This window comes from Lithobates pipiens, unplaced genomic scaffold (genome assembly GCF_037356315.1).
Source record: "Lithobates pipiens isolate NorthernLeopardFrog02 unplaced genomic scaffold, aLitPip1_a1.2 Scaffold_11, whole genome shotgun sequence".
NCBI classification, from domain to species: Eukaryota; Metazoa; Chordata; class Amphibia; order Anura; family Ranidae; genus Lithobates; species Lithobates pipiens.
Window position 1 is genome coordinate 3,755,773 of NW_027507696.1, and position 22,919 is coordinate 3,778,691.

Genomic DNA, 22,919 nt, shown 5'->3' on the forward strand with positions numbered 1-22,919 from the left:
TAAGCTCATGGCTGCTGTTGCAACCATAAGCGTGTTTTAACCACTTCAGTACAGGGTACTTATACACCTTCCTGCCCAAACCAGTTTTCAGCTTTGCGCGGTCATGCGACGCTGTACCCAAACAAAATGTTTGTTTATCTTTTTTCTTCCCCACAAATAGAGCTTTCTTTGGTATTTAATAACCTTTTGGGGTTTTTATATTTTGAGCTACAAATTAAAAAAATAATAATTTTGGACATTAAAAAAAAAGTTTTTTCTACATTTGTTACAAAACTTTTTGTAAATAAGTTTTCTCCTTCATTGATGGGTATTGATGAGGTGGCACTGATCAGAAGCACTGGCAGGCATCACTGATGGGCAAAGATTTCCATCCCCAATGGGCAATGATTGCTATCCCTGGTGGCCATGGGTGGGCATCCTCGTGGGGGCGGGGGTGCTTCACTGATAATCATGGGGGGGGGGGGGAGGGTGCTTCACTGATAGTCAATCAGTGCAGCCACCCCCCCCCCCCCCCCTGTCAGGAGAGCGGCTGATCGGCTCTCCTCTACTCACATGTGTCGAATAGAGGACAAAACAGATACGCAGCTTTTCCTGTTTAAAATGTGATCAGCTGTGCTTTGGCACAGCTGATCACATGGTAAAGAGCCTCCGTCAGAGGCTCTTTACCTAGATCAAAGATGCGGTGTACTGATCGCCAGGCGCCCCATCCTGCTGGACGCCATATGATGCCCAGTCAGGATAACTTGCCACCCATTACTCTGTTATGAGCTGGATTTTTTTTTTAAAGTGCAGTTAATTCTTTCTTTTCTTTTCTTTCTCGACCTGTTAAATACTGTATACCATTGGTAGTGCTGTTAATTGTTCTAAAACTGTAAAAAAGTACCTGTTGATCCTGCCAAAAATCTTGTGAGCTGGTTGCTTCCTGCGGTCTTTCCCTGTGCTGACAGAACACCTCCCCCACCTCCTGGTTTTAAGGAAAGGGGGAAGATGTTCTGTAGTCATTTCCTCAGTGACAACGTTGTTCCATAGCAGATATGGCACTGTGACCCTAGGACAGGAAGTGTTAAAAAATTTCTGATGATCTTGTAAGAAAGAAAAGACTGAAGAAAATAACCCCCCCCAAAAAAAACAATGCAGCAACCTCATCTAAACTGGTTAGCTGCAATATATTAAATTTTTGTTCTTGATTTTAGATATGCTTACATTTTGTTTGCCATTTCTACTTGTGCTCTCTACAGAGAAGGGTGAGAAAAAGTAAGCCGAAACTAAAACGGCTGGTAAAAAAAAGACCACCAAAGCCACAGAGACCAAAAAAGCCCCCAGAGGCAATGAAGATAAAAGAGATGGAGAGTGATGAGGAGATTAGCAGTGGTAGCAGTAGCAGTGAAAGCAGTGTCATCATCATCAGCAGCAGCAGCAGCAGCGAGAGCGAGGATGAAGATATGGAGCTGATGGAACAATCCGGAGAAGGAGAGATCTCCAGTTTGCTCCTGTCTGTTCCGGATTTGGATTTGTGGATCCCTAGGAAAAGGAGCCCTGGTTTGCAGGGCAAGAACCTCCATGTCTACTGTGCTGCCTCTAATAACTCGCCACCAAGAACTACGAAAAAGAGGAAAAAGAGCGCTTTTAAATTCAACACCATTTTGAAGGGTATTGCCTATCCTCCATCCACCGACACAGTTACTGAGACAGTTGAGGACTTCCTGAAAGAGGTAAGTTTAGCTACAATGCAAGATTGGCTTTTAAGGAGCATCTATGGTCATTTTTATTTTTTTAGTCGCTCGCCCTCGCCTCTCTCTCGCCCTCGCCTCTCTCTCGCCCTCGCCTCTCTCTCGCCCTCGCCTCTCTCTCGCCCTCGCCTCTCTCTCGCCCTCGCCTCTCTCTCGCCCTCGCCTCTCTCTCGCCCTCGCCTCTCTCTCGCCCTCGCCTCTCTCTCGCCCTCGCTTTCTCTCGCCTCGCTTTCTCTCGCCTCGCTCTCGCCTCTAACTTTTTTTTAATTTTGGATGGAGTAAGGGAGGGTTATAACCCCTGTCGTATTTTTATTAATTTGTTTAAAGGGGTTGTAAAGGTAAATGTTTTTTCACCTTAATGCATTCTATGCATTAAGGTGAAAAAAACATCTGACAGTGTCACCCCTCGAAAGTCCCGCGCTCGTCCCCCGACGTCCTTTCCACCGTTCAGCCTGGCCGCTGATTGGCTGGAGTGGATGGATTTAAGGCAGTGCAGGCCATTGGCTCGCGCTGCTGTCAATCACATCCATTGAAGCAAAGCGCCGGGGGGGTGGGGCCGTGTGATACAGCTAAGGGCTATAGCCACCGGCTGTATCACGGGAGCGTGCCCACAGGTGCTTCTCACCATGAGAGGGAGCTCGCATGAACGTGAGAAGTACCTGCGGGAGGAAGCAGAGACAGCCGCCGAGGGACCCCAGAAGAGCAGGTTTGGGGCCACTCTGTGCAAAACGAGCTGCACAGTGGAGGTAAGTATAACATATTTGTTATTTAAAAAAAATAAAATAAAATTTACAATCCCTTTAAGTATAAGGATGCACCGGACACCCAGCAATAGCACAGTGGCAGCAAGGGTAACCAGAGCGTCCCCTCACAAGTTTACCAACCGTACAAACAAATTGCATTCACCCCAACATATAACTGGACTTTGAAGCAAGGAGCACATGGAAGGGCGTACCCTTGGTTTCCCCACATCTCCAACATTTAAAATTGGCTTCTGACTACCTCTGATGAAGTCTCACAGGTACCCTGTAGCATCTTATAAGTAGCTGGAAACCAGACTCCTGAAGTCACGTAGATATTGAGAAATTATGTGCAAAATAAAGTATAGGTTCACGTTGTTCATCTGTAAATTGTTGGTTCAAATTTCTTTTCTATTTCATCAGAAAAGTGGAGCATCATTTTCTATAGGTGTAACAAAAATGGCGTAAACAAGAGAGGGTGGTCATTGGTTGAATTGGAGATGAGGCTTTACATATGGTTTTAAGTGTCTACAACATAGGGAGGTTTGGAGGTTTTCTACCCAAAGAGGTAAGGAAATGTTTGACCTGTAGGGCTCCTAAAAGGGCAGCTGAAGAGAGGCCATGGCAAGAAGGGCCATGGCAAAGTCGGCGTCGCATCGATTTCGGACAGTGCCATTGCCGGCAATAGCCGCCGATTTGGCATGCGGTTTGAAATTTCAGATCACATGCCAAATCGCTGCAATGTGAAACAGAGCAAAAAGACAAACATTTTAATTAGTTATACACACGCTGCCAAAAAAGTATGCAGGTGGTTCAGAGCTACCTTTATTAGAAAATAGAAAAGTTATTTATCTTTCTAGATTATGTTTAGGTGTTCACCTAGCAATACGTATGTATTCAAGGAAGATTTTATACAAAAACCATTTAAAAAAAAGAAAAGAAAAATGAAAGCAAAAACAATATACTTTTTAAAGAAATTACTCATTACACTTTTTTTTCATTGAACTGCTTTTCTGTCACTAGGAAAAAAAGAATGGTCACGAAATTCTGCAGATTCGGGAAGAAGATATTATCAAAATTCTTATGAGGAACACACAAGAAAGTGAAAGGAAACAGGTGGGTCTCTCTTAACAGAAACTGCACACCAATACTTTTACCAGGTATGCTGTCCTCCCAAGATTGTGTTCCTTCGCAAACGTCTTCCCAATGTTTCACACATATTTATTTTAGAAGTTTATGATATTAAAGAGGAAGTAAACCCTGATGGGTTTACTTCCTCTTTGATTCCCTGCAAAGGCAAAGCATAATGGACTACTATGCATCGCATCGCATCGCAGTCCATTATGTGTCACTTACCTGACACAGGAGCCAGCGAAGTCACCGCTGCCCCCTTGTGTACGGAGCCTCCATCTTCTTGGTGGGTCTCGCTGCTCCGACGCTGTCATTCGACCGAGCCGCGATGACGTCACTCCCGCGCATGCGCACGGAAGCCGCCACTCTCGGCATATCGCCGTTAACAATGGCGCGCCCAGTGAGCCTACGCCGTAGACAGCGGTGCCTGTCTTTTGGCAAATATCTCCTAAACCGTGTAGGTTTAGGAGATATTTCTTGGACCTACAGGTAAGCCTTAATCTAGGCTTACCTGTAGGTCAAAGTGGTTTGTAAGGGTTTACAACCACTTTAAGTTCCAGGCTGCAATGCTTCAGTAACTGTCAAACATACAATTTTAGAAGATGTGCCATTTTGGAACCAGTAAAAAAAAAAAAAAAAAAAAAAAAAAAAAGCAGCAGTGTGACAGTATGATTGCAGTCACGTGGATGGCAGATGTGGCTTACCTAGATCTTTTTGTGCTATTTTTCAAACCAAGGGGAGGAATTCAGAGAAGTGTGAAGGGACAAGTTGCCCTCGGTAGTTAATTTGACTCCATGTTTTATTCTGTGACACAGCTTATGTCTGTCATGTACGTTTTTCAGTACTGTTATGCCCCATACACACAAGCAGATTTTACGTCATGAAAAAACTTGGATGGTTTTTCAGACGGAATTCCGCTCAAGCTTGGCTTGCATACACACGGTCGCACAAAAGTTCTCTGAACTTTCGACTGTCAAGAACGCGATGACAACACTACGACGAGCCGAGAAAATTGGGTTCGATGCTTCCGAGCATGCGTTGAATTGTTTCCGTGCATGCGTAGGAATTTTGCGTGTCGGAATTTGTACAGACGATCGGACCTGCTCTCAATCTTTTGCTGGCTGGAATTCAGCAAAAGTCCGATGGAGCGTACACACGGTCGGAATTTCTGACCAAAAGCTCACATCCGACTTTTGCTGGCAGAATTTCTGATCGTGTGTATGGGGCTTTAATTGCTTCAAATGTGTCTAAAACCAAAACATTTTTATTTATTTTTCTAATTTTTGATTGAGTAGTGAAGAGTTATAATCCCTGCAAGGTTTTTATTGCTTTCTTTCCCCCGTCACTGAGGATTTTCACCCTCTTTATTTGTCTCAGCAATCATTACCACAGAAAGTAAGGGCAAATCCACAAAGATAGAGCTGTCATTGGAACAGGTGAGGGCAAATTTTCCATTGAGAAGACCTGTCGTACGGACAACAATCTAAGCACAAATTTCCCTTATGCTGCGTACACACGATCGGAATTCTTGTCGGAAAAAGCTCTGATGGTATTCCCGACAGAATTCCGACGGAATTCGTCTCAAGCTGACTTGTCTACACACGGTCACATCAAATTCCGATCGTTTATAACGCGGTGACGTACAACACGTACGACGGGACTAGAAAAGGGAAGTTCAATAGCCAGTAGCCAATAGCTTCTGTCTCGTAGTTGAATCTGAGCATGCATGATTTTTGGCGTGTTCGGAATTGCATACACACGATCGGAATTACTGAGAGAAAGTTTTTCCGTCGGGAAAATTGAGAACATGCTATCAATTTTTGGCTGGCGAAAATTCGGACAGCTAAATTCCGATGGAGTGTATACATGGTCGCATTTTCCGATGAAAAGCTCTCATCGGTCTTTTTCTGGCCGGAATTCCGATCGTGTGTACGCGGCATAACTTTGAAAAGATCGCCTTTCACTTCCTGTTGTCTTTGGGACAGAAAGTGAAGTTAAATCCTCCAAATAGGACACAGATCGCAAAAGGAAAAACACAGGTGTTTTAAATATTTCCTATGCTATCCAAAACTCAAAACCTTTATGTACGTTGACTCCTTTTTATTTTTTATTTTTTTTTATCTCTGTTTGTTAGATCCAAAGAATAAAGCAAAGGCAGATTAACCCCCCTCCAGATTCAGATGATAATCAGCACAAGGATTCCAGCACGTCTTTGTCGCAGTTGGCTGTGACACGTCTTTACAAAGCATCAGTAGATCGGAGGCTGCTCTGTGCGGTGACGCGTTGGGTAGGCGATGTGTTTCTTCCGATTTCAACAAACCGTGGAAGGCGTTTTAGAGGAAGGACTTGGGGTAAGCCATTAAATGCACTTTTTTTTTTATTTGCATGTATTTTTTTTTTTTTTTTTTTTTTTTATTATTATATAATCTTTATTTATGTTCACAATTCTGACAAAACGGTCAAAAAGACAATAGCGATCAGATAACAGCTAAGAAAGGGAAAAGGACAAAGCAGCCCAAACAGGTATTTATACCGAGTACATAATATAAGGCCCGGTTGGCCATCCAACATAGAGGGTGTTAGCCCTTGTATACACTGTCGGATATTCCGATGGACAATGTCCGATAGGACCGTGTTGTCGGATAATCTGACTGTGTGTGGGCTCCATCGGACTGTTTCCGTCGGAGTATCCGACGGACCAAGTTTTCCAGCTGGGCTATAAAATTTTCCGACAACATGATCCGATCGGACTTTGTCCGATTGTGTGTAGAGAATTCCGATCGGACAAAGTGCCACACATGTTTTTTTTTTTGTTTTTTTTTGGGGTGGGGGGGGATTTACGAAAACTTTAATATACCATTGGATGATTTTGTTATATCTGACAAGTGCACAATAACTGTTGATCTTGTCAGAAATTCAAAGCTATCCTGTATCTGTCCACGCTTCCTGTGTTATCTCAAAGAGCCCTTTTACTTCTCATCATGGACTGCAGATTAGCATTTATGTTTTGAAAATCTGAGCGTGGGAGTGGTTGACTAGTTTAGTAAAATGCAACTTGGGAGGGCTGACACCACTCGGTTAACAAAATTGATGTGTGTTGGCAGCCTACAACTGTACTTGGATGCTTGCCTGGCAGATCAACTTGTATTTTTCTGTACTTGTAGGGTGTTCAGGGGATAAAACTTGGGGAAATGTATATGTTGCAAATATGTACTGCACTTTTTTTTTTTTTTTCTTGTCTTGATATTCGCTTTAAGAAATGTTTTATTTTTTTTTCTCTTACAGCTGATGAGGTGAATAAAAAACTGAGTTGTGTGACTATAACCAGCACTCCGATTTTCACCCTCCTCATTCAGGTGTGTGTTCGGTGTAATCTTTATTGTGCTTTTGTAAGCGTTTCATGTCTTTTATACCTTCTTTATAGGTTAACTTTTCACACTTCTAGTACACATAACTATTTATTTTCATGATGGACAGAATAGGGAATAGCTGAAACCCTGTCTACAGCTACAATAAGCTCCTGATACTCCAAGTAGATCTTAAATGAATTCCTGTTAAAATGGAAGACAGGAAGGCCATTCCTATAGGATTGGAAAATCGATGAGAAAAATATTCAAGAATTGGACAGCAAGATGGCTGTGTGGATAGCACATCTGCCTGGTAGGATTAGGGTTGTTTGTTCGAATCCCAACCATAGCACTACCTGCCTGGAATTTGCATGTTCTCCCTGTGTTGGTTTTCTCTGGGTACTCCGGTTTCCTCCCACACTCAAAAGACATGTTGGTAGGTTTATTGGCTCTGTCTAATATGGCCCCAGTACCCTGTTTCCCCCGAAAATAAGACCTATCGTGATTGTCGGTGATGGCTGCAATATAAGCCCTACCCCCCAAATAAGCCCTAGTTAAAGTCCTTGTAGGTCTTATTTTCAGGGTAGGGCTTATTTGGGGGGGGTAGGGCTTATGTTGCAGCCATCGCCGACAATCACGCTAGGTCTTATTTTTGGGGAAACGGGGTATGTGTATGTATGCTTGTGAGTAAGAGACCTTAAATTATAAGTGCCTTAAGGGCAGGGACTTGTGTGAATGGAAAATGTATATCTAAACCGCTGCGAAAATTGTTGGCGCCATATAGATACCTGAAATAAATGAATAAGTAAACCTTTTTGCTTAATTTCACAGTTTTTTCAGATAGATGCAGAAGGCTGTCTGCAGATGATCCAGCAGCGGAAATGTGAAGAATCAGAGTTTTTCAAAAGAGTCAAAAACACTACAAAGAAAACGGGCAGAAAAATGTCAGGCTCGGTAAGCAAAGGAACACATCAGAAAAAGAAAAGCCATGCCAGAAGCACACCTATTTACCTATATAACAGATGGACATCTTAAGCCATCTATAGATGGTTTGAATCTGTCGGTTCAGCAGGGACGGGATGAGATCAAACCATCTATAGACAGACTGATTGTATTCAAGTTGATCTATCGATCGCCTTGGGTACAACCAGCATGCTGGATTTTACATGTAATTACTGTCCGTCGCTATAGCTGCTAGCAATAATCACTGTGTTTTCCTAGCTGGGATGGATCTCTGTGCACCCCTGCTGGGAGGACACAATAGCTCTGTGGGAGGGATTCATCAACATTGATTATGTTCTACCCGTGGTTGCAGGAAAGAAAATCGCATCATCTATGGCCTAGCTTAGACTGTCCTTTCCCCAGGGTCATTTTGTGTATGATGAGTCATTCATGAGGATTTTATTAGCCTTTCTAGCTAGCACACATTTTGAGCAATTCTTGCAGTTTTTACATTTTTTGTACATGACTTTTACATTCTTTTAAATATTTTATGCTGTATTAACCACTTCAGCCCCAGAAGATTTTACCTGCTTAACCAAAGCATTTTTTTTTTTTTTTTTGCGTCGCTTTAAAGGGGTTGTAAACGCTCATGTTTTTTTTTCACCTTAATGTGAATAAAAATGTGTCTATGGTTGGAGCAGTGCTCCTCCTTGCAGTAGCACTCTGCTCTATCCATACCCTCCATGCGACACTCCCACTCTCACTGGCAAAAGCTTTAGACCTTTACTGTCTGAACACAAGAGGGCATATACCTCTTCAATGAAGTAGAGCCCGTATGACAATGGCCTCCAAACATCGGCCCGGGGGCCAGTTGCGGTTCTTGGAGAAATATATATACACATAATTATCATTTATTAATTTTTCACTGGACTATCTTTTTCTTTAATACTGTTTTTTTATTAGTCTTCATCACATACACTTGCTAATCTTATTACAAGTACAATTGCTGATACATTTATAAAGACAACGTTTTCTTTTCTCAGATTTTGTAAATATGTCACCTTCTATACATCACTGGACTATCTTACTATCTTTCACTACTTCACTGGATAATTTTCTTATTTATTTATTCATTATTAACCACTTACAGACTGGACCATTTTGCTGGTCGTGATCGAGTCCGCGGGACCCGCGACCGGACTCACGGGGGTCCCGACCAGCACACGAGCGCGCCGCCGCTGGCGTGCTCGCGATGGCAGGGCGGCAAATTTAAAGGGACGTACATGTACGCCCATTTGCCTGCCCATGCCATTCTGCTGACGTACATCGGCGTGCGCTGGTCGGGAACCGGTTAATATCAACACTTGGTATTGATTTATATTTATATTCACATAGATTGAATATATTTTTTTTTTATTCATTTTAGTTAAAGGGATTGTAAAGTGATTTTTTATTTTTATTTTATTTAACCACTTAAGGACCAGGCCTCTTTTTCGGACTTGGTGTTTCCATGTTTAAAACAGTTTTTTTTTTTTTGCTAGAAAATTACTTAGAACCCCCAAACATTTTATATTGTTTTTTTTCTAACACCCTAGAGAATAAAATGGCGGTCATTGAAATACTTTTTTTCACACCGTATTTGCGCAGCGGTCTTAGAAGCGCACTTTTTTTGGAAAAAATTCACTTTTTTGAATAAAAAAATAAGACGACAGTAAAATTAGCCCAATTTTTTTTTATACTGTGAAAGATAATGGTATGCCGAGTAAATTGATACCCAACATGTCACGCTTCAAAATTGCGCCCGCTCGTGGAATGGCGTCAAACTTTTAGCCTCAAAAATCTCCATAAGCGACATTTAAAAAATTCTACAGGTTGCATTTTTTGCGTTACAGAGGAGGTCTAGGGCTAGAATTATTGCTCTCGCTCTACCGATCGCGGCGATACCTCACATATGTGGTTTGACCACCGTTTTCATATGCGGGCGCTACTCACGTATGCGCTCGCTTCTGTGCGCAAGCTCGTCGTAACGGGGTGTTTTTAAAAAAAATTTTTTTTTTTCTTATTTATTTTAATTTATTTTATTTATTTTTACACTTTTTAAAAAAAATAAATAAAATGGATAACTTTTATTCCTATTACAAGGAATGTAAACATCCCTTGTAATAGAAAAAAGCATGACAGGTCCTCTTAAATATGAGATCTGGGGTCAAAAGGTCCTCCGATCTCATATTTGGGCTAAAATGCAAAAAAAAAAAAAAAAAAAAGAAAATCTGACATTTAAAAAAAAAATATACCTTTAAGAGGTATGGGCGGAAGTGACGTTTTGACGTCGCTTCCGCCCTCCTATGGTATAGAGACGAGTGGGGGCCATCTTAGCTTAACTTGTCTCTATGCCCAGCAGACGGAAGGACCCGATCGCCTCCGCCGCTACCGACGGCTCCGGTAAGCGGCGGAAGGTGCGGGAGGGCGGCGGGAGGGGGGGTGGCACCTCTCCCGCCGCCGATAGCGGTGATCTAGCGGCGAATCCGCCGCGGAGACCACAGTTATCGTACAGCCGACCGCCGCCTGAAGAGATGGATATCTCGGTTGTGGCAGCAGCTGCTGCCGTTACCGAGATATCCCTCTTCAAAAATAGGACGTACATCGGCGTGCAGCGGTCGGCAAGTGGTTAAAATAACAAACATCTTATACTTACCTCCACTGTGCAGCTCGTTTTGCACAGAGTGGCCCCGAACCTGCTCTTCTGGGGTCCCTCGGCGGCTGTCTCTGCTTCCTCCCGCAGATGCTTCTCACATTCATGCGATCTCCCTCGCATGGTGAGAAGCATCTGCGGGCGCGCTCCCGTGATACAGCCGGCGGCTATAGCTGCTCGCTGTATCACACGGCCCCGCCCCCCTGGTGCTCCGCGTCAGTGGATGTGATTGACAGCGGCGCGAGCCAATGGCTGCTCTGCTTTCCATCCATCCACTCCAGCCAATCAGCGGCCAGGCTGAACGGTGGAAAGGACGTCGGGGGACGAGCGCGGGACTTTCGAGGGGTGAGGTAAGTAAAACGGGGGGGCTGGGGGCACAGGCACTGTCAGATGTTTTTTCACCTTAATGCATAGAATGCATTAAGGTGAAAAAACATTTACCTTTACAACCCCTTTAATATTGAGGCGGCGTTATGGATTTTTTTTTAATACTATCATTTCAACTTTTGCCCTGTGTATCTGAGCTGCACAGAATGGTATGCAGATGTAATTAACCCCCTGGAATTTGTCTGCAGGGTAATAAATATAATAGGACTAATTCTTCAAATGTCTGCATAGTCTATTATTTGCAAAACCCATGTCAGATGTTTGCATTTTTCACAGGTTCACTTCTCAGATGTGCACAACCCTGCACACACTCCATGGCCTCAGCCATGTGTTATTAAGAAGTCTGTTCCTACCAGCTACAAGCCAACATGTGGCAGGGCGGGAAGTCCTGTTCACATCTAGTATACCAAATGTTGTATCGTACATTGCTGAACAAACTGTTTTTCATTTTTGTGTTTATTTTAATGTAAACCGTGTACCTTACAGGCGGATTCTACCATTTACTTGTAGAATTTTCAGAGTGTGTTTGGAATCTGCAAAATGAAAGTTTACTAAAAATATCTTAAGGTTCAGAATGGTTCACACATATACAAAAAAATTGCTGATATGGAGGAACTCCTCCATCAAGCAAGAGAGACCCCGGCTAAGTTCAGGAAAACCTGGTCTTGCTGGCTGCGTTTTAGAACGACGGACGGCTGTATTAAATGCTTGACTTAATCTGCTTACGCCCCTAACCAGAGGGTGAGGGAAAAGGCAGGAACCTCTGTCCCTATCCACCATTATCCTTTTACCCTTTCCCACATTTGGCCATTCTGGGCCATACACTTATACACTTCTGACCCATGCATACACCCTACTAATGTGTGATACCACCTACCTCCAACCTGAGGACCCCTAAAACCATTTAACGACACCCAAACACCAAAGCCTTACATGCCGAGTTTCCGTGAGCATTTGGTGAAACCCCTCTTTTACAGTACCATGTATTACCAACTGCTACCACGAACATATAATGTGTCGGTTTTGAAGTGCTTGGTGTGATATACTGTAGATTTACCCACCTCATTGGACGTAGGCGTGGCATCTTCAGAGATCCATTTCTCGTACACCGATATTTGACTTTGACTCTTTGATACAATGAGGAAAAGGTAATTAATACTTTTTTTTTTTTTTTTTGGAGTTGATACCGTATGCTACATTATCACTTATGTGATATGTTCAATGCATTGTATTTGCATTTGACAAATAAAGCTTTTGAAAAAAAAAAAAATACAGAAAGGTTTATACCTGTCTAGAATCAGATTGTGTGAGGTATTAGAACAAAATGGTAGTATGTTTCATTTTAGGCACCAGAAACCTACATATCGAATTCCAAGGTAAAAGATTGTTTACATGAGAGGTATTTCTGTAAACAAAGTGATGTCTTAAAGAGGAAGTAAACCCAGATTGGTTTACTTCCTCTTTCATTCCCTGCAAAGGTAAAGCATAATGGACTACTATGCATCACATCGCATAGTAGTCCATTATGTGTCACCAGGCATGTACTGGCCATAGGGACTACAGGGAGTTTCCCGGTGGGCCGATGGCTCAGTGGGCCACTCTGATGTAAGGGGGTGCTGATGGGACACTCTGATGTAAGGGGGCTGGTGATGGGACACTCTGATGTAAGGGGGCTGGTGATGGGACACTCTGATGTAAGGGGGTGCTCATGGGACACTCTGATGTACGGGGGTGCTCATGGGACACTCTGATGTACGGGGGTGCTCATGGGACACTCTGATGTACGGGGGTGCTGATGGGACACTCTGATGTAAGGGGGATGCTCATGGGACACTCTGATGTACGGGGGCGCTGATGGGACACTTTGTTGTAAGTGGCTGGTGATGGGACACTCTGATGTAAGGGGGTGCTGATGGGACACTCAAAATGTAAGTGGGCCGTTCTGGATGAAGTCCTGGGCCGAATTTCTGTCCCAGTCCAGCCCTGTGTGTCACTTACCTGACACAGGAGCCAGCGAAGTCACCGCTGTCCCCTTGTGTACGGAGCCTCCATCTTCATGGTGGGTCTCGCTGCCCTGGCACTTTCATTCGACGGAGCCGCATTGACGTCACTCCCGGGCATGCGCACGGGGGCCGCCACTCGCGGCATATCACAGTTAACAGCGGCGCGCCCAGTGCCTGTCTTTTGGCAAATATCTCCTAAACCGTGTAGGTTTAGGAGATATTTCTTGGACCTACCGGTAAGCCTTAATCTAGGCTTACCTGTAGGTCAAAGTGGTTTGTAAGGGTTTACAACCACTTTAAGGTACTGGAGTTATGGGCAAAATGATATATTTAAACAAATGTACTCTTATTTCTTATCTCTATATATACTACAACATAATTAAAAATGAAGAAAGGGTTAGCACATTCTTGGATCCCTGTCCTCTGTAGGTCTTTTAATGTTGAAAAGAGCTAGAGAAGAAACATGATCCCCCTAACCTCAACAAGATCCTTAGGCAGATCTTACCACTTGGAAAAAAGGAAAAAACTGCGCTATGATAAAAATATTATACTAATCGTCTCAATGGAACTTTGATCAGCTGCGGCTTGACTGTATTACATAATTACAGAAAAAAAACACATGAAAAATTGAGTAAGCTGCGCTAAATCATAAACCCACATAAAATTCAATGAAGTAAAAAACATTAGACGAAATTTCAATAATAATGTGCAAAATTAGGCCTATTACCCCCAGTCCTAAAGAATAAGGGTTATAGGATAATTGATCACCGTGAACAACGAAAAAAGAAAAAAACAAAAATATATATAAAACAAAATAGTGAACACTCAATGTGTAATTTAATTTATATAGACATTTAAATTCCAACAGAGTCCAATATAGATGAAATCGTCAAACCTTCTACTGTGTAGCAAGTGCTCGATCCACCACCATACAGCCAAAATTACTCCTTACCAGAATTTCATGATCCCCCCCACTACAGAGGGTCACCAACAGCATGTAACAATAGATATCTCCCACTTCAGAAGGGTCTCAGCTGTTCTCCTCCCTCCACCGATATCATGACCAGGTTGTCAAACAAGTATCTTTAGTTATCTCCCATATATTAGGTCATATGTGCCAATTCCATGCAAAAGAAATGAAGCTCCAATGGTGTAAAACCTTTTAATATAACTCAAATATAAAAACAAAAATGCACTTACAAAGCACAAAGGAAAGATCAGCCTTAAGTCCGATGCGCCGGCCGGACACAAACGGACAAACTCGTCGTTCCTGGGTACAATTCCTTCTTAAGGGGTGACGTCAGCGCATCGATCAGCCCAAAAATTTCATCTAATGTTATTTACTTCATTAAATTTTATGTGGGTTTGATTTAGCGCAGCTTACTCAATTTTTCAGATCTTACCACTTATCTTTCCCTCATCGAACCCTACAAACGAGCCACGAACTGTACTAAGCAGAGCAAAGGAAAGTATTCCCTTTAAGAGTGGCCTCACCAGCAGCATATATTCACTTTTCCTTCACTTTTCCTTCACTTTTCCTTCACTTTTCCTTCACTTTTCCTTCACTTTTCCTTCACTTTTCCTTCACTTTTCCTTCACTTTTCCTTCACTTTTTCCCACTTTAGCCACTGGGAGCAGAGAAACTATCCCTTACCTCTGGGTATGAGGTGCACGAAACTCTCCTTCTTCTTTCCTTCCCACATGATCGTGTTGAAACCTGATGGTAGACTCCAGCAGCCTGCACTGTCATGTGAGGGTGGAGAGGTCAGGCTCGGCCTTGTGTAAGCCCAAGTTGTGATGTGGGGTTTGCACCTTGTTTCCGGTCTTTGTTACCCTGTGCTCTATTCAGCTGCCAGAAGAAAAGCAAGTAATAAGTATATGCAGTTTGTGTGGCCAGTATTTCTTTATAACTTGGATAAGGTTCTAGTGTGTGTGTGTGTGTGTGTGTGTGTGTGTGTGTGTGTGTGTGCGTGCAATGTTTAACCAGTCCTACTGTTAAATCAAATAATGTTGGACGGACAGTTAAACATTTGTAGCATATGCAGCTAAAATTACTATTTTGTCCTTTATATTTCTTGTGCACTAGAGTTTATTACATTTTGTTCTGATTTTTGTAGGTTCCCTTGTCACCAAAGAGCATTCTGGGTATGTATGCGTTTCTTATTTATACATATATGTCACTAGTGAGAGACGGAGACATAATTGTACTGTATAGCTTGCAGAGCCGTGTGGTGGAGAGATACTTTTTCTGGTGGCCAAGTGCTTCTCTGTTAAAATCGGGCTATTTGTAGCTACCACTTCATTGCACATAAAAATTAAACTTCAACTTGTTGACAAATCCCAGTGTTCTAGAGCCAGTTCTTTCATCTTCCATAATACAAGTGAAGAGGAAGTTATAATAATAATAATAATGCATTTTATTTATAACGTACTTTCCATCAAAAGATCTCAAAGTGCTACATAGTTACAATCAAAACATACAGGATAACATAAATCAAAAAAAATTACTAACAAGAAAAGTCTTTAATCCTTTTTCAAAATTATCAGTAGACTGAGAAACCCTCAAACTATCAGGCAGAGCATTCCACAGACGTGGGGCAGCAGCACAAAAAGCCCCATCTCCCATTGTCTTCAATCTAGTTTTTGGAATCTGTAGACAATTTTAAATTAGTTGAGCGAAGAGAACGAGATAAATTTTGCAAAGTAAGAAGTTCCTTAAGATAAGGTGGAGCATGTCCATATATGCATTGATGGGTAAGAAGAGAAACTTTATACTCAATCCTAGCAGAGACCGGGAGCCAATGGAGAGATTTAAGAATCGGAGTAATATGCTCATGCTTCCGCACTCTCATTAGGTCCTCGCTGCAGAGTCGTGAAAATACTGTAACCTCTGCGGACTCGTTCTCGGAATCCCAATGAGAAGTGCGTTGCAATAATCCAGTCTAAGCCCTTGTACACACGGTCAGATATTCCGATGGAAAATGTCCAATCGGACCGTGTTGTTGGATAATCCGACAGTGTGTGGGCTCCATCGGACTGTTTCCGTCGGAATATCCTCCGGACCAAGTTTGAGAGCTTAGCTATAAAACTTTCCGACAACATGATCCGATCGGACTTTGTCCGATCACGTGTAGGGAATTCCGATCGGACAAAGTGCCACGCATGCTCAGATCAAATTCCTAGACCAAAGCTATTGGCTACTAGCCTGAACGTAGTCCCGTCGTAACGAAATAATATCATTGCGTTCTGAACGATCGGATTTTCCGACAACTTTGTCCGACCGTGTGTATGCAACACCAGTTTCGGACAAAATCCGTCGGATTTTGTTGTCGGAATGTCCGACCGTGTGTACAAGGGCTAACAGTTAACCCAGTTACTAGGGCCTGCCCTTCATCTTTATATTGGGTGTGTTGCACAAAAAGCAGATGCTGGTTCTGGTGATGATGGGGATTTCTTATTGCACAATGTTCATAGACACATCAGGCTACAAGAGGTTCTTATCTTTTCACATTGTTGAAAAAAAAAAATCAATGTATGTACAGCCAAAATCTATATTTTGCCAGTAAGACAAATAGACCATTCTTATATTTGCTGTATTCTTTTAATTGCAGTGCAATCTTTTAATGACCAGAAGTCCGATCCTGTGATTTCCCCAATGACAGCAGAAATTGCATCACCACCCCCACAGAAATGCCGCCGTTCCAAATCCAAAATTACCAGAGTGAGATCTGATGTGCCAGCCCCTAAGCTGAAAACAGTCTCTGAATTGCTAAGGGAAAAAAGAATGCAAAAAAAAATTGCCACCAAAACTGTTCAAAGCACCTCAGTATTGTCTGGAAATATCCTGGTTCCACCACAAATCCAACAGTCTGTGAACCCAACAGTACGACTTCAGACTATGGTGCTGCCTGTGTCTTCAACTACTTCACAGCATACCTCCTGGCCCATTAGGCCATTTTCTCCTACGCCAACATGCCAGGTTGTAACAAACAATGCTTCTTCCAATCAGATGTCACTAGTCGGTGATGGACCTATTAGCAGACTAGTGGCAGGCCCTACATTAAATGTGCCAGTCCCCCAAAATGCTAATGTTCAAAGAAATATTCAGAATAGGCTACCGGGTGTGCCACCATCAACTCAGCCATTGCCTAATCAAGTAATCAGAGCAGTGTTCCCTGCACAGGGCCACAGTGCAGTTCCCATGACTATTCTGATTACTCCTCAGGGTTTGATTTCAATCCCAACCCAAGCTCTATCAACTTTAACCCAGCAATCGGGAAACCAGAGCCCCCGAATTGTAAGCACATCATTGAATACTGGAGCCACTGGGACTTTTGGATCATCAAACAGTAACATCACAAATGCACCATCAAATAGTTTGTATGTTCCAGCCCAACCTTTGCCTGCCACCACTAGCTCCAAAACCGAGCAAAGCATTGTAACATCTTCTTCCGTTGTTAACTGCCCTCAAGCATCTGCCACTCAATTGACAATGCCTGCTCCATGTGAAACATCTACGAAGCCATCCCAAATCTTGCCTGCTGTTACCAGTCACTTAAGTAAAGACAGCACTGTGGGGACCTCTTCGGTTGGAAGTCTACCACAGATGGTTGATTCTCATTTGCAAACAATTGCCCCAATCGAAGTTTCCAAGATGTCATCTGTTGCCGTACCTATTACAAGTTCTTTAAGCCATGAAGATATGGCTACCACCTCTGTTAGCAGTCCATTAGTGGCTGGAGCATGTTTATCTACACCTGCCCCAAAGATGCTATCCCAAACTTTGCCTCCCACTACAAGTTCCTTAAAACAAGAAGGCACTGAGATGAATGCCTTAGTTGAAAGCCAACCACAGCTGACTGATTCTTCTTTACCAACTCTTACGCCATCCAGTGTGTCTAAGGTGGCAGGTCATGTTTTGCCTGCAGTTACAAGCTCTTTAACACAGGTAGACACAACAGTATTTTCACAGGATGTGAGTTCAAAAAAGGAGGCCTGTTCACATTTGCCGATAATTGCCCTATCCAAGGCTTCCGCAGTGCTATCTCAGATGGTGCCTGTTGTTACAAGCTCCTCAAATCGCGAAGGCACTTCTGTGGCCTCTTCAGTTACAAGCCAAACACAGCTGAAAAGCACTTGTTTGCCAAAAGCTTCCCTTGCTCCAGGGCTTCCTGACAAGGCAAGTCAGCTTAAGCTCACGCCACAAAAATATCCTATTGTTAAAATAGCCAAACTTTTGCCAACAAATCTTCCCAGAGAGGAAGCGGCAAATGTGACAAGTGATCCACAGCGCAATCCTGCACCAAATATCTTGAAGCGGATCACGAACTCTCAAAAGAAGATTTTAGATTTGAAACTCCTCTCTTTAGAAGAAGAGACGAGCGTGAAGGAATGGCTTCAGGGAAAGCAAGGGGTGGAAGTACCAAAGCAAAAAATTCCTTATTTGCCTCCTTCTATCTGCACTCTCAAAACTTTTTCAAGACTTCTGTTGGAGAAAAAAACATTGGAAGAGAACGCTTTTAAATTGCTGCCCTTTTCAGATATCGCAGAGGTTAGCGCACCTCAAATACAAGCGACTGTCCGTGATATGGTGGAAGAGAGGCTTAAGGACAATTTGGCCTACCAGCTTATCAAACAGCGTTTCCTGTCTGCGTTTACCATTCCTGGGTTCCTAGCTGTTCTCCCACCAACTCACGTTAGTAGCAAGCAGGAGGACAGTGACGAGGACATCGAGGATTTAATGAATAGTGAAACGACAATGGTTGAGGCTACACCTAAGGGGAATTGTGCGGCTCCAGCAGGAGATTCATTGGGCGGTATATCTGAAAGGGACACACCAATGCTTGCAGAACAGGTAGGATTAAAGGTATTTTATACTTTACTTGAAACATAAAAAAAATGAGTGCCAAGGTCTGCAGGATTTAGATTTTCATTGTTGTCCCTTTTGGTGTTTCTTCTTCTTGATTTAATACTTGCTTTTTTTACTTAGGCCCCTTTCACACGGGGCGGATCAGTAATGATCCGCCCCGTGATGATCCGCTTGCTCAGCGGGGATCGCTCCGTTGTCCCCGCTGAGCCGGCCGCGGCGGACAGGGCGGTCTCCGCACACTGTGCAGGGGCCGCCCTGTCAGCTCTCCGCTCTCCTCTATGGGGATCCGATGAACACGGACCATCTGTCTTTGTTCATCCGATCCGCTCTGCAGACGGATAGAAAAATAGGATTTTCCTCCGTCTGCAGAATCGGACAGTAGCGGAGGCGGACAATAGCGGGTGTCTGCGGATGTTCATCCGCAGTCACCCGCTATCCCATAGGAATGCATGTATGTCCGTATTACATCCGCAAACGGATGGATGAAATACGGACATACCATCCGCATGTGTGAAAGGGGCCTTAGTGTTACTAAACCCAGAACCTGCATTCACTATATCTGGTCTCCCACAGTACACAGAACGTGGAAATGCAATTATTTTAGTAAATATAAACATAAATACCTTTTCTTCCCAGCAGTATATAGCAGCCTTGTGACTTGTATCAGTTCCTAGTAAAGCTTGTAGGAGGAGTTTTCATAGTTACGTAGTTGGTAAGGTTGAAAAAAGACACAAGTCCAACCTGTGTGTGTTCCCAGAACTGGACGGCATGCTCCAGGTGCAGCCAGACCAAAGTCTTGTAGCGTGGGAGAATTATCGTTTTATCTCTAGAGTTATTTCCCTTTTTTAATGCATGCCAATATTTTATTGGCTTTGCTTGCAGCAACTTGACGTTGCTGAGCCTCTCATCTACTAGGATCCCCAGGTCCTTTTCCATCCTAGATTCCCCCAGAGGTTCTCCGCCCTAGTAAGTAGATTGCGTTCATGTTTTTGCCACCTAAATGCATTATTTTAAATGTTTCTACATTAAACCTCATTTGCCATGTAGTTGCCCACCCCATTAATTTGTTCAGATTTTCTTGCAAGGTTTCCACATCCTGCGGATAAGCTATTGCCCTGCTTAGCTTAGTATCATCCCCATCCCCATATTACTCCCATCTCTATTAGCCCTTGTACACACGGTCGGAGATTCCAACGGAATGTGTCCGATCGGACCGTTTTGTCGGAAATTCCGACTGTGTGTGGTCTCCATCGGACTGTTTCCGTAGAAGTATCCGACGGACCAAGTTTTCCAACTTGTCGGTAACATTTTCTGACAAAATGCTCCGATCGGACATACTCCGATCATGTGTAGAGAATTCCGATCGGACAAAGTGCCACGCATGCTCAGATCAAATTCCTACACCAAAGCTATTGGCTACTAGCCTGAACGTAGTCCCGTCGTAACGAAATAACGTCATCACGTCGGATTTTCCAACAACTTTGTCCGGACTGTTGTGTATGCAACAGTTTCGGACAAAATCTTGTTTGTTTGTCTGAATCTCCGACCGTGTGTACAAGGGCTTAGACATTTAGGAGCACCTGTTCTTTCCTGCCTTCTCTTTTGGAGTAATTTTGGAGAACACCATTCTTTTTGCACATTTGTGGACTTTTTATTTTTCATACACATGAATTTTTCAAGACTGTTGTGTTTTGTTTTTTTTTTTTATATCCACACACATAATTATATTTGAATACTGCATTTTTTTTTTTTTTTAGTAGGTTGGTATCTGTTAGCCCTTGTACACACGGTCAGACATTCCGACAACAACATCCGTCGGATTTTAGCCGATGGATTTTGTCCGACGGATTTTGTTCGAAACTGGTGTTGCATACACACGGTCGGACAAAGTTGTCGGAAAATCCGATCGTTCTGAACGTGATGACGTAATTTAGCTACGATGGGACTACGTTCAGGCTAGTAGCCAATAGCTTTGGTCTAGGAATTTGATCTGAGCATGCGTGGCACTTTGTCCGATCGGAATTCTCTACAAACGATCAGACAAAGTCCGATGGGATCATGTCAGAAAATTTTATAGCCCAGTTCTAAAACTTTGTCGGTCGGATATTCCGACGGAAACAGTCCGATGGAGCCCACACACGGTCCGATTATCCGACCACACAGTCCTCGGACATTTTCCGTCGGAGTGTCCGACCGTGTGTACAAGGGCTTAAACTGTACTAGTAGCCGTTTTGAATGTTTATTCGTTTCTATTTAGCACGGATTTACACAAGGTTATATTATATAGAGCACAATGAACTGCTTTGACGTGTATTATTTTTCTAACAGGAGACAGCGTTGCATTGCGGTACTGAAAACTCAAGCAGCATTGACGATACTGAGAGGATAATAACCAGAAGAAGTGTTTACTGCCGACCGGTAACCTGAAACTCTGGTATGTAATAAACAGGGATGCTTTGTATCAGATATGCCTACAGGTAACAATAGATGGATTCAACTGCACTCGCATGCCACTATTATTTACATTTTTTTTTAATGTATTACCATGTGCTTTGCTATACCCTTCAGGGTTAGAAAAAAATAATCCCAAATTACTCTGACATTAACAGTAGCAGACTTGTGATGGGTTGGTGACTCAAAGTATTAAAGTAGGGCAACTAGAACATTCAGTAGGTATGTCTCTCAGGAAAGGTTAAAGCAGTTGTAAAGGTAGAAGGGTTTTTATCTTAATGCATTCTATGCATTAAAATAAAAAGATTTCTGTGTGCAGCATCCCCCCCCAGCACCCCCTAATACTTACCTGAGCCCCCTTCCTGTCCAGCGATGTCCACGAGTCCCTTCGGCCATCGGGGAATCTCCTCTCCTGATTGGCTGAGAAACAGCAGTGACGCCATTGGCTCCCACAGCTGTCAAAGTCAGCCAGTCGGGGGAGAGAGGAGGCGGGGCTGAATTGCAGCTCCATGTCTGAATGGACACACGGAGCTGTAACTCGACTTGGGTGCCCCCCCCCCCCATAGCAAGCTGCTTGCTTTGGGTGCACTCGACTGGAGGCAGGGGCCAGGAGCAGTGAAGAGAGACCCGAGAAGAGGAGGATCCAGGCTACCCTGTGCAAAATTACTGCAACAGGACAGATATGTATAGTATGTTTTATTATACAGGTCACTTGCATCCCCTTCCTGCCCAGGCCATTTTTCAGCTTTCAGTGCTGACACACTTTGAATGACAATTGCCACAGTCATGCTATATTGTAACTATGTGAAATTTTTATCATTTTCTTCATACAAATAGAGCTTTTGGTGGTATTTACCCGCTAGCCGACCAGCCGCCACAGTTACACTGTGGAATTTGGCATGGCTGCGTGAATCGCTGTAGGTATACATCGGCCCTTTAAGGCTCTACTGCAGACGCGCGTGTGCCCCCAGCGTGTCCCTGCAGCCGATGCATGTGCCCGGTGGGCGCAATTTCCGCCAGGCGCCCACGATCGCTCGTGACAGAAAGAAAGAGGTGTGTGTGTGTGTGTGTGTGTGTGTGTGTGTGTGTGTGTGTGTGTGTGTGTGTATACACACAAATCCCTGCTTCTGTCAGGGGAGAGGAGACAGATCGTGTGTTCCTACCAAGTAGGAACACAGGATTTGCCTCCTCCACTAATCACTCCCATCCCCCCACAGTTAGAACACACACAGTGAGGGAACATATTTAACCCCTTGATCACCACCTAGTGTTAACCCCTTCCCTGCCACTGAAATTTATACAGTAATCAGTGGCTATTTTTAGCTCTGATCGCTGTATAAATAGAAAGAAAGAAAAAATAGAATCGCCCTAAACCTATAACTATAAACCAAAATAAACCGTGACTATAACACACAAAAATATGCAAATCATTTGAAATACAATGTGAATAGTAAACAATTGCACTTGGTAAATAAACCCTTGGTTACACACAAGTGCGTAAACCAGACACAGTTCAATGTGAATAGTTCATATATGTGAGTGAATTAATTATAAACATTATGAAAAACATATATAAGAAATTATAATCATGAACAATGGTGAACAAAATTCAGTCTGTGCTTGGAAC

At 43.2% G+C, this 22,919-nt stretch overlaps 2 protein-coding genes across 3 annotated transcripts in view; one reads left to right on the top strand and one right to left on the bottom strand.

The window, feature by feature from the left end:
- STKLD1 (serine/threonine kinase like domain containing 1) overlaps positions 1-14,866 on the bottom strand; it is a 133,924-nt gene extending 119,058 nt beyond the window's left edge. Inside the window, exon 1 of one of the 2 annotated variants that reach the window (XM_077468199.1) lies at positions 14,627-14,866. In XM_077468199.1, the coding sequence (XP_077324325.1) occupies positions 14,627-14,722 (96 nt within the window). In that variant the 5' untranslated portion in view covers positions 14,723-14,866. The remainder of the gene's footprint in view (positions 1-14,626) is intronic. The other variant, XM_077468197.1, reaches the window with a different exon arrangement.
- Positions 1-22,919, top strand: part of SNAPC4 (small nuclear RNA activating complex polypeptide 4) — a 65,287-nt gene that overhangs the window by 36,842 nt on the left and 5,526 nt on the right. Inside the window, exons 16-23 of the mRNA XM_077468196.1 lie at positions 1,239-1,712; positions 3,494-3,586; positions 5,736-5,952; positions 6,887-6,957; positions 7,780-7,902; positions 15,090-15,117; positions 16,584-18,826; positions 21,170-21,275. Of these exons, the coding sequence (XP_077324322.1) occupies positions 1,239-1,712; positions 3,494-3,586; positions 5,736-5,952; positions 6,887-6,957; positions 7,780-7,902; positions 15,090-15,117; positions 16,584-18,826; positions 21,170-21,268 (3,348 nt within the window). The 3' untranslated portion in view covers positions 21,269-21,275. The remainder of the gene's footprint in view (positions 1-1,238; positions 1,713-3,493; positions 3,587-5,735; positions 5,953-6,886; positions 6,958-7,779; positions 7,903-15,089; positions 15,118-16,583; positions 18,827-21,169; positions 21,276-22,919) is intronic.